Below are 12475 nucleotides of genomic sequence, written 5' to 3' on the forward strand. Positions count from 1 at the left end.
AATGGGAGTTGCCTTAAATGTGTAATTATCTCTGAATGAAAATGTATTTGCCTGTCAAAGGTGAGCCTTTCATTAACTGCCCATTGCGGCTTATTCTGTGTCCTCCAACATGATTTGCTTTCATTGGAGCCAATAAGGCCTGATTAAACAATAGTAACTGCTTAATTTCATCACATCTTACATATTCAAACTGGGATTCAATGAAAGATCATCAAAGCTGGCTTAACCCAGAAATATTAATATAATACGTAGTCTTGAGAGACCTGGTTCTGTTATTGACTATTGCCAACCTGTGTTTATCCTCCAAGCCCCTCTTAATACATTTTCTGCTGCTTTAATCTCAGGACTTACATTCTCTTCCAGCAGCCGTGACACTTTGGCACTCTGCAGAATGAAAAGTTGATTTATGTATCTATGCATCTTCTGATGTCCCTTCCCTCTCCCCTCCATCTCTCCAGTGCTGGGTGTCGTTCCTGAGCTCTGCCAGTGCCGAGACCTGGAGCTGGACTGTGACGGCGCACAGCTTCAAGACATCCCAGTGGTGGCGATGAATGTCACCATGATGTGAGTAGAAAATATCCCCTTATTCTTTCATTATCTTAAAGCTCAAGCAACCCATCCCTCCAAAACCCCACCCTGCCACTGTGAGTACCTGTCATTGCCACAAGATGAGTGAGTAACTTACTTGAAGCTAAAATTAAAGATGAATCTCTGGTGGGAGTGGAAGTGACTAATGCAGCCTCTTCACATTCAGATGATGAGTAGCGTATGTCCTTGAAAGTCTTGTAACCAACAGAATCACACACTTGGTTTCTTACATCTGGAGAGTCTTTTATCAAAAGTGTATAATTCAAGATTTCTTTGAAGGCAATAGTACGAAATCATTTTTCTCTTCTTTACATGTATTCGACAAGAACATATGACCTTGTAGTTATTACAAAGTTTGATGAAAGTACATTACCCATTTTCAGCCATTTTAGGCTGTTTTTATGTGACGTGGAATATCAACAATTATCAGGCTGTTTGGCCCGTCGTCATTATCTCTTACAAAGTATCTGCTTTGTCATCAGCACAGCATCATTTTCTTTATGGCATAGTTTGCTTGTACAATGTTTTGTAGTCGCCCCACTTTTTTTCAAAGAGCCCCTCTCTCTTTGTGAGTTTAAAGTGCAGCCAACCAAAGCAGGAGACTTTTGCAATGCATCTAAATTTCGATTTTTATAACAAAAGAGTTCAGACTTCCACTGAGGGCTGGTAATCTATTTAGTTATTTGTTATCTTCACAACGTGGCTGTTTAAAAGTAGCCAATACATGGCCTCATGGTGGTCTAGGGGATTGGTCATGAGGTCTCAAAAATCTGTAGTTTTTCCTCCTTTTTGGAGCAGGAACATTTGGCCTGATCGTGGCTCGAGGAGAAACTTCACAGAGTCACAGAAAAATCATATAGGTTTGTTCCTCTTGGTGGCATGAATGTTCAATGTACCAAATTTTATGCCAGTGTCAGTTTTTAGGTCTGTTGGCTGGTCGTTCCTTCCAGCACTTTGGTTCAGACTGAAATATTTCCACAACTATTTTGTGCTGTAAATTTGGTACATTCATTGTGCCCAGAGGATGAATCCTGCTGACTTTGGTGATACATGATGATGTCCAATACTTTGCTAATTAAAGAATGTTAGCATGCTAACATGCTAAACTAAGATGGTGAACATGGTAAACATTTTACCTACTAAATGGAGGTCACAATGACAATAAGATGCTAAACATCAGCATCTTATTGTCATTGTGAGCATGTTAGCATGCTGATTTTAGCATTTAGCTGAAAGAACTGCTGTGTCTACTAGTCTTGTTTAGATATTTCACAGATCACATAACGTAACAGTATGCGTAACAAAAAACAGAGCGACAACAGAAGAGAAAAGACTTCACTTTACAAGATGTGAAATAAGCTGTTGAGATTACAGAAAGAATTTTTTTTCTTATTTCCACTGTAACTGCTGTGCTTTCATTCTGTTTGCACAAAAGAAATGGTGGTAGTACTGGAATTGTAAACACATAACTTGTTTTTCATCAGAAGATTTTCTTCAGGAACGATTTAGAGCCAAAGTGAAATTAAGGACATGGACTTCTGTACTATATGAATTAGAAAAATAAAAATACAAAAAAAACAATAATACACATTTAGTGGCCATTAAGTTATGACAGTACCAGACAGCTATTCATCTGCTCCACAATGCACTGTTTTGTTTACACACAACAGTGTTGGCCTGCAGGCCCACTTTGCTATCAGAGGACTTCAGTTTTCAATACTATGCAAATGCAACAGCTTTATTTAAAATCAAATAACTCTGTATCCGTTGTCTTCCATTTACTACAGAGGCGTTAGTTAAATTGGAGCTTACCTGTGTGACCATTTAGCTAAATTGTGCCTGCATCCTGACCAAAGTGGAATGAACTCAGTTGGTGGGAATGTCTTCACTGTAATCACTGTATTGGCCCAAAAATGAAATTACATTAAAAAAAGTAATAATATTTCAGGACTTTTTCATATCTACTCACAACAGACAATTTTCTGTTCAACTGGAGCAGGAATTGGCTCCGAGGATACAGAGTGAGTCTGTTACTTTAGAGTGTTGGATTGTTTGTAGCCTTAATGTTGATAGTTCATGACTTACTGCATCGTCATCTACAGGTTCTCTGCTACAGTCAAACTGTCTAATGTGTTGGTAAATATAGTTAGTGTTTCAGGGTGTTTAGGTCTCCCATCATCATCATCATCATTGACAATTTATCTCTTTTTATTTTTTATTTTTTATTTTATTGGCATATTTCGACACAGCAACTTATACAGTTGAGTAGCTGCTAGGAAAAGTCTCTCGCTCTGACAGCGGCCTTAAGGTCTTTATGCGGGTCGCTGTCCAGTATTGTCCTCTGTTGCACCTGACAGTGTAGCATCACCTACCGTAGGCTCTAATATTGTCCCGTCAAATATCTCCATGACTGTCACATGACTTTCTCGAATGTTAGTCATTAGGCTTTCCTTTAGAAAGACGTTATTCAGCATCTAATCTAATGTTAAACCATTCATTCTTTATTTCGGTCACAGTTTTTTTTCTGCTGATTCCTGAAAGCAGGACTTGCAGCACGCAGTGTGAACATTTTGTGGGTGTTTATTATGCTAATGCTTGAAGTCTCACAAATGCGCACCTCCTCACAAACAGGTGATATTCATCAGGCTGAAAAGAGCAATTTACTTTAAGTTTGTTCTGTTAAGAGAGTTCGGTAGATCCCACTTGGAACGCTCACAAACCTTCAGGATAAGAATACGAAAATGTTCTTGCATGAGGCTCAATGTGTTTGTTTAGAGGAATACTCCTCAGTGTACTTTCAGTGTTGCCACAGAAATAGACCAGAGTCATGAGCCCAAAGAGACAGTGTTAACAGTAAGAAAATATTACTTTGTCCCAAGACCGACCACTTCCAAGTGCCTACATGACCGTGTGTGAGTGGATGAGCCTTTAATCAGCCTTTAATCCTTTAAAAGCTTTGGAATCAACAGCTGGATGATGAGTCTCTTTAAGATGATAAAACTCAATGAAAAACAGGTTTTCCATGTTTACGGATTAAATTCTCTGGTAATTGACTCAGTGAAACAGGTGTATTTGTTGGTAATTTTGTTTTTATATATTTGCTGTTTTTATTTAGATGCGATAATTTGACCTTTAACAGTCTTTACATAAAAACTGTGACGTTAAAGGGGGTTCATTTCAGATCTATAAGGGTTTGTCTATTACCACAAGGTCTGTGGAAATGTTAATACAGGTAGAAATGTATAGATTTTTGGTATTTTAAACTTTTTTTTGTAATTTTTGTTTTTTTGTAATTTTAAAGAATAGAGAATAGAATGATATATAATATATATAGAATATAATGTGATTTGAGAGTGAGATTGAGGAATACAATTTTTTTGTTTTTTTTAAACATATAGTTTAGTTAGTTAAATGAATTAACTAACTAAAAATAATATTCATCACTGAGAGAAGAGGAAAAAGTGTACTGCAGTATTGGTGTAATTTTTTATACTTCATATATATACATATATATGTATGTATACATGTGTATATATGTATATACATATTTACATACATGTACATATATATGTATATATATGAAATATAAAAAATTACGCCAATATATTATATATCATTCTATTCTCTATTCTTTTAATGTTTAAGATACCAAAAATATATACTTTTCCACCTGTATTAACATTTCCACAGACCTTGTAGACCCTTATAGATCTGAAATGAACCCTCTTTAACAAAATGATAACCTTGGCAGTCTCAAGGGGTGAGCTGGTGTTCAAATGCAGCAGTACTGAATCACGATGAGCTTTGTTCATGGTGTAAACCTCCATTCTATATTCTGATAATGAGCCTCTTCCTGTCCCTCAGGTCCCTGCAAATGAACCGGCTTCAGAAACTGAGAGCAAACACATTCTTTAAATACCAGAGCCTACAGAAACTGTGAGTTATATTAATTAAATATATATTATTTTATTATACATGTATTTATTTATATTATTATTAGTTTTTTCTTATTGCTCTTATTCAGTTGTGTTCCGAAAAGCACCATCTACAATACATGAGGAAGATTAACATGCATAAGAGCCTGCACTGTTCAGTTCAGTAAAGCATAATGCCGTCATGGTACCATAGAGCCGAGATAATGACTATCTTTTGAGTGAAAAATACAACAAATGAGTTTCACTACAAAGCTGATGCATAAGGGTAAGACGACTACTGGGAAAGCTGACAGAAGTGACTGTTCTGGTCTGCGTACGGATTCATTCATTGTTTATCAACCTCACACAGTGGTACTGTTTGTGGTGGCAGGAGAATAGGTCTGATCCTCCGCCAGGAACCATTTGGCTGTGTGAGACTGTCAGCCTTCAATCGCTTCTCTGGAGGTTTGATCAGACTGAAAACTTCCCTGAGATATTCATAAACAAACATCAGACTGAGTTGCCAGGTGTGTGAAATACTCGAAGAGACAAAAACACAGCTGTCAGTGGACATTTATGGAGCTCATAGTATGTGCTACAAAAAAACAATGCCAGCTTTTAAACAGACCATAATTGTTTGATATCAAATAATAATTTCTCGCAGATGGGCTCAGGCTCATGTCCCTGTTCGAGAATCTATCTTCGTGTAAACAAAGTTGTATTCTTCACTCAAACAACCAAATTCAAGCATTGTGTGTGTGATTTTTTTTACAGGCTCAAGGGTTATTCTCTCATTTTTCATTTGGAATTAAAATGGTTCTCAAACTGTTTTGTGCTTTTTTTCATATAGATATCTCCAGCACAACATAATACGAGATGTGAGTCCTGACGCTTTCAGAGGGCTGTATAATTTAACAAGGCTGTAAGTTTGCTTTATTACTGATTGGTATGCGTTGTATAGGCTGTATAGAAAAATGAAGCAGAACATTAGTTCAGGGAGGCTGAAGCTGTTTCATTCATTGTGCAATTTACCCCCCGAGGATCAATAAAGTATTTCTGATTCTGATTCATGCCTTATAATCACTGGCTTATTCACATCTGTGGGGCTCAACTGACTTGTAACTTCTAATCATATTCATGCAACATGGCCATGGGAACCTGCCACTTGTCACTATAGTTAGTTAGTTAGTTAGTTTGTTTATTGTGTCATGAAAATACAAATGCCCAGCCCACATGGACTAAGACACCACAACAGTAAATGGCAATACTCCTGCATCACCATGCCAACCTTCTCCTTATTTAGTATTTTTTGTTTTTGTTGATTTAACTACCATTTAATGTTCATGTGTGTTTATTTAGGGGGGATTAATTTTCCAAGTAGACACTTCATTGCTGCTCGACTTCTCTGAGAGCTCCATCAGAGAGCAGAGCAGAGCCTTGTTTTAATGCCTTATCTAATAAGATGTAAAAGAGACACATATAAATAGGATTTATAAGGATTAAAACAAAAGTAAAATGCAAGATTAAAATAAGATCAAATAGATTAAACAGCAGAATGATAAATAATAATACAAATGCAGTGGGAAATAATAAAAAACAGAAAAGCCCTGATTGAAAAGAACTGAAGTTCCAGATATGTGGTGCATAAAAACTGAATGTTCTTCTCCGTGTTTAGTTTTGACTCAGTAAGCAGACCTGTCTCAGACAATCTGAGAGGTATGGACGGTTCATAACATAGCAGCAGATCAGAAATGTAGTTTGGCCCTAAACCATTCAGTGCTTTATAAACCAACAGAAGTGTTTTAAAGTCAATTCTTTGACACACAGGAAGCCAGTGCAAAGAGCTGAGAACTGGAGTGACGTGATCCACTCTCCCGGTCTGACTGAGGTCTGACTGATCGACTTTTTAGAGAGACCTGTAAAGACAGCGTTACACTAGTCGAGCCAACTGAAGACAAACGCAAGGACAAGTTTCTCTAAATCCTGCTCAGACATAAATCCTTCAATTCCTTAATATGCAATAATTTTTTAGGGGCCCATATTTCTGGTCTACATAGCAGTAAACAGGGTGTTATTGCACATTTTGTTTGTAGATTAATAGAATCAGATAAAGTTATAAAGTTGGTTGGTCACCCAGGGTTCTTTTTTAAAGCAATCACTCAGAAAAGTCAACTTCTATTTGTTTGGAGAGCATCCTCTTCAGGTAACCTTCCAAACTCGTCTTTCCTCCCAGATATCTGAGCTATAACAGGATATCTGCCCTGATGCCGGGGGTGTTCCAGGACCTGCACAAGCTGGAGTGGCTGTATGTTTATTCTCTACTGAAAGAAAGTTCTGCTGCAAAGTACTATAAAATGCTGCATGAATAGTATATTAGGATATTTTACTTTCTTTGAATATTGGTTTGCCATTGGCAGATTTTGTTCTTTTTTGTTCTTTTTCTTGCATTGTTTTCTTTTTCTTGCATACAGGTAATACATCACATTCTTCAGAATCAATATTCTGCAAATTAGGCTGAAACTATGTCCTGTTTTTTGTTATAGAATCCTGGAAAATAACAATATCCATCAAATATCCTCCATGACCTTTTCAGGACTGAACTCCCTTGTTTTACTGTGAGTTTGTATTTTATATTTGATGCCACAGCAGTGTTCCTCCTCTGAACATTGAAGGAAAATGCACCACACCGTGTTACATTGTGTCTCACTGATTGACAGGGTTTTGTTGAACAACTCTTTGACAAAGCTGGATGACATCTGTCGGGAAATGCCAAGATTGAACTGGCTGTAAGTATGATGTCAAGAAGTCAAAAGCTCTCTTGTTATAAAAGTGACATGTCTTTTGATGAATGTATTCTGTCTGTGTGTGATTGTGTGGGTGGGTCTGTATATTTCTTCTGCGTGTGTGCATTTCGTAATATGTTGTTGCAGGGATTTGGAGGGAAATCTCATTGAAACCATTGGAAATGTCTCATTACATTCATGCAGTATGCTGACAGTTCTGTAAGTATACATTTACATGAAGTTTCTCAAAGTTTGATTTGCAGCTACTGGCCTATGCATGGAATCAATGCTGGAATTGATTAATTGAATGGGATTAAGAAGGTCAAAAATGTGATCCTTCTTTTTGTATTTATTGCCTTTTTCCAGGGTTTTACAGCGAAACAGGATCAGCCATATACATGAACAGGCTTTCTCAGTCCTCCAAAAACTTGGAGAATTGTAAGTTATTTTTGTTTGACTTTGCAAACAAAACGTCACACCTTTTAGGATTGTGCCAAAAATAAGATGAAGTGATACAATTTAAATGTGGATCATTTTGAACATATCTTATACATGTTGAAGAGAAACACCAGCAGAAGAGAAGGAAATGAGCAAAAAACAGCGTAGAGTAAATGCAGTGATGAGAGAAAAGTTTGTGAAGCCTTTGGAATAACATTATTTATTTCACAAAAATGATCATGAAGGCATCGTTTTAACTTTCATAGTCTATGCTTGAAAAAGTATGTGAACCTAAAGACGTAACTTCCTGTATAAGTAGTAAAAACTTCAAATATAGCTGCAAACAACAACTGACACAGATTAAGGACATGAGTCTTAATTGAGCAAATACATGTAATTTTGTTAATGAGGACCATTTGTTCTTCTGTGCAACACTAGCTGTGAGGCCTGAGGATGGTCATTTGGGTCTGTGGTTTGTTCAGATTTCAGTTAGTGGGTGTGTTTGTGCAACACTTTGTACTAGAGCAACATATGTCTGAACTTCTGGGCAGATTGCAGATATATTTGTGTTATATTTGTTTAGGTGAGCCTCTGACCTTTTGTCAGGTCAGAATTTCCCCTTGAACAACTTCTTCGTCCATGACAAAGTTTCTCAAAATCGACAGGTTAGATTTCTGTTAAATTTGTTATGAATGTCCGTGGTCTCCAGATGATGAATTCTGCTTTTCCACTAGTGCCACTAAAAGGCAAAAATCCCCAATTGTCCACAAGAAATGGCAAAAGTCTAAAAGCCAAATTGCATAGCATAGCATTTACATGGCACATTCATGCTTCCCAGAGGAGGAACCACTTTGGACCCTCATTAGCCTTCCTCTTGTGTCATCACCATCAGGTCATTGCCATTGCAAGTTTTAAGATGTTAACCACAACTTGCACATGTGCACCATATTTTCAATGACCTATGGTAGTTTTTTTTTTTTTGATTGATGCATGAGTTAGTGAGACGTTGAAACTATCTGCAGTTTGTTTGTTGTTGCTGTTATATTTGCTGACATCCAGGCACTTTTAAGGAAAATAGGAATAAAAGAAGGAAGATGACGAAGAAAAAAAAATATTAGCTCAGTTCTTTGACCATAATTAAACCAACCTGCATAAAATGAATCAGTACTTTTATATAATTTTTTTAACATATTTTTCCCTTATTGTTATTTTTGGGACATTTTACATGAACGTGAGTGTAATATAAACTTTAAACATTTAGCTTTAATGATATTATTCGAGATCAATGCTTTTCTTGTGGTGTACTTCAGTGGACACAACTCTCTTCTATACTTTTCTTATTACTGACTCATAAACAACTTGCAAGAGAGGCCTGCAGATCTGTACTTTTTACTTTACGTCTTTACTTTTTGCAGATCTTTGCCACACTCTTGAGTATTGCACAATGTGTCATGCTGTGATTGTTGCCCAGTCTTTGTTTCTTTCATTTTATGTTCTGACAGGATTCTGTAGTCTTTAAAAGCCTCTTGAGTGTCAACAACTCTTGTTCTGAGGTCTTCTGAAATGTTTATTGATTTAGACCTTTTTGCCTCTGTGGTTCTTTGGAGGACAGATTTTTAGGCCCGACAACATGTCTTAATAAAATCACATTAACCACCATTTTTAACATCAGTCAATATCTTAGAGGCTCACATACTTTAAAAGGCAAGACACACAGACATTATAAATGTTACTCAAATTCTCGTCTTGTTGTAACTGTTGTTGCTGATCAGTAATTCAGTATTTAAAGAACATAGAGGTGAGCAGGTGTGGTCACAAGGGATTGAGGGTGTAGAGCATTTAAAAATTATGGAACTCATCCATTGTCCTTATCGGTGCAGATATTGTAGTTCCAGTGATCTTCACCCGTTTACATTTCACCTCAGAAGTGATGAACTGTGCACTGCATGTATCCTCAGCAGACCCTGGTGCCGTTCAGCCATGTGTTTCGTGAGGGCTGAGACTCTCACTTTTTATCGACTGTAAAAACTCACAAGTTCCTGCAACTGTGATCGTTGTCATAGCTGTCTCCTTTTTCAAACATAATCCACAGCTGAATATAGCTCAAGTTCATGCACAGGCAAATAGGACTAATAAAACCTGTGGGTGAAAAGGTGAATTACATTGTAAACTTATAGAGACAGTATTTATTGCAGACCTGCTGTAGCCCCCTGTACATTGCAAGAGATTGTTTTAAAGATCTTTATGCATCTGTCAGATACCCAGTGTTGTACATCAATATTTGTTTCTTGTTTTTATGTTGCTGGGGAATCGATGTGGATTTGTCTTGGTGCGCAGGGATCTATCCAACAACAGACTGGTGGCGATCCCTCCCAATCTCTTTGTCTTACTGGGGGATTTGCTCCAACTGTGAGTTCTGTTTACGCACATACATTGCATGCAAGCATACCTATTCCATGAATATTTAATAGGGTTCATCTTTTCATTCTTTCAGGGAATACAACAATAGAGTTGTCAGTAAGGTTATTGCCGATAGAGCTAACAGCGCACTGTGCTGCTCCTTCTTGAGTCATTTCTGCAAAAATATAAAGTGATCACTGTCAAAAGTGTTGAAAATTTTCATTGTCTTGTTTTGTAGATGCATTTTTGATAACCGCTCCACCACTACCAATACTACTATATAGAGAGATAATTACTGATTGTATATACATTGAATGGCTATTGCCATTTGAAAATAGTTTCAAAAATGATTGAAAAGATTTTGATTTCATGAAAGTCTCAAGGATTATAACTTTAAGTTGTAGGCTATCGATGCACTGAATCTCTAATAGAAAACGAACATGGCGGTGGGTGGACAACTTCACGTAAAGAGGAATAATGCAAGGACAAATCTTAAAGACATGCAGCAGAAGGTAGTACAAGACAGGAAGGTAAACTTGTAGGAGTTGAAAGAAACCATATACATGAAATATATGAGTTTACACCCAGAATATTTTCAAAGAACAGTAGCATTGAAGATTGCTTTAATATGTCTTTGTCCTTATCCTACTAAGCATAATATGCATTATACTGTTATGTGATTAAAAAATCTGGTTAATTTCCACATTATTGTTTGTTTCACTACTGAGCTTCTTATCTTTATTTTCTAGGAATATATCTTACAATCCTATCGTGGAGCTCCAAGTTGACCACTTTGACAAGTTGCATAAACTGAAGTCATTGTAAGTATACGTTGCTAAATGCCGAATGACTCCTGCAACTAATTTAAAACTCAAAAACCCAAAAGACCAAAGTAATACTCCCTGTTGCACAAAGAAAGCTGAGGCCTGTTTTGTGTTAAGAGGCATTTGAGCTCTCCTGTCATATGTTAAAAGGTGCATTGTCACAGCATTTGCTGCATGATGGTATTTCAGTATTTTATGGTGAAGGTGCTCCTTCTGTTGAGACACAAGCATGAGCTCACGCAAAATTCAAAATCTGTATGAACTAATTAAAGAAAATGTATTTTTGGCTGTTATAAGTATTTCTCATTTAGCGCTTGAAAAGGCTATTTCATGAGGAGAACATTTTGTGAGAACAGCTTTTACTCTTTTGAAGACTCTTGAAATAGTGTAAAGTTAAATACATGTACTGTATTGTGTCTATGTGTGTGGCATCCGACGAAGACAAAATCAGTATGTCTTTATATTCTCCAGGAGCATAGAAGGAATAGAAATTGAAAACATACAACGGAGGATGTTTGAACCTCTGAAATACTTGACTCATATGTAAGTACCCCATTGTCATGCTCTATGTTTGTACTGTTAATCTTGTACAGTGTGGACTGTCATGTAGACCGTAGGCCTGTCACACGTATTTCTAGTGGTGAGTCCCGAGCTAGCCTTAGAGTCAGGCTTAGTGTAATCCATCTTCTCTGTGGGTAAAACAGCTCGAGGTACAACCATGCAGATCCTCGAAAGGAGGAAACAGAGAGAAAATACCCCTTCATCCCTAAACATAAACCATTCATCAGCACACACAAATATATGCAGAGGATATATTGTAAATATATATAATTATTATATAATTGAACTGAAAATAAATGCATACAATCACAGGGGCTCTTCAAGGCTCTATATTCTGTAGAGTCCCGGTTTGTTCCAGTAAGATACAGTGAGATGCAGAGTTTGTTTTGCTCATAAACATAAAATGTCTCTTATTTTCAATGGGCAGTAAAAAGAAAAAGACAAGAGTTTCTCAACCTCTAGCTTGAGTCTATCCAACCGTGCAGACTTTTGGTTTTATTTGTCCAGATTTGGAGATTTCTGCCTCTGAGATGTCAGCCTCTGCACCAATACAATGGAGGTGAATAGAAATTAAATTGTGGTGCTCACACCAGAGTGAAATGTCTCCACAACTGCTGGGTGTATTTCTACACAGTTTGGTACAGACATTTCTGTTCCCCTCAGGATAAATTGTCATAACTTTGGTGACCCCCATCGCCATCATTAGGTCAAAATACTAATTTGTTCAATGCTTTGGTTTATGACCAAATGCCTGCAAAAAAAAATCACATTCCCATCAGCCTCATCTGTACATTGTGTTTAGTGCTATTTAGCGAATGTTAGCATGCCAACATGCTAAACTAAGATGGTGACCATGGTAAACATTACCTGCTTAACACTAGCATGTTAACATTGTCATTGTGAGCATTTTAGCATGGTCAAATTTGCATGAGCCGCTTGCGTGGCTGTAGACTTTTAGTCTTGTTTA

The 12475-nt window shown here is 37.0% G+C and overlaps 1 protein-coding gene across 1 annotated transcript in view; it reads left to right on the plus strand.

The window, feature by feature from the left end:
• Positions 1 to 12475, plus strand: part of rxfp1 (relaxin family peptide receptor 1) — a 50845-nt gene that overhangs the window by 32498 nt on the left and 5872 nt on the right. The window contains exons 4-14 of the mRNA XM_070913231.1: positions 459 to 564; positions 4453 to 4524; positions 5353 to 5424; positions 6736 to 6807; positions 7046 to 7117; positions 7220 to 7288; positions 7433 to 7504; positions 7652 to 7723; positions 10061 to 10132; positions 10873 to 10944; positions 11419 to 11490. Of these exons, the coding sequence (XP_070769332.1) occupies positions 459 to 564; positions 4453 to 4524; positions 5353 to 5424; positions 6736 to 6807; positions 7046 to 7117; positions 7220 to 7288; positions 7433 to 7504; positions 7652 to 7723; positions 10061 to 10132; positions 10873 to 10944; positions 11419 to 11490 (823 nt within the window). The remainder of the gene's footprint in view (positions 1 to 458; positions 565 to 4452; positions 4525 to 5352; positions 5425 to 6735; positions 6808 to 7045; positions 7118 to 7219; positions 7289 to 7432; positions 7505 to 7651; positions 7724 to 10060; positions 10133 to 10872; positions 10945 to 11418; positions 11491 to 12475) is intronic.

Source organism: Enoplosus armatus, chromosome 10 (assembly GCF_043641665.1).
Source record: "Enoplosus armatus isolate fEnoArm2 chromosome 10, fEnoArm2.hap1, whole genome shotgun sequence".
Taxonomy (NCBI): Eukaryota; Metazoa; Chordata; class Actinopteri; order Centrarchiformes; family Enoplosidae; genus Enoplosus; species Enoplosus armatus.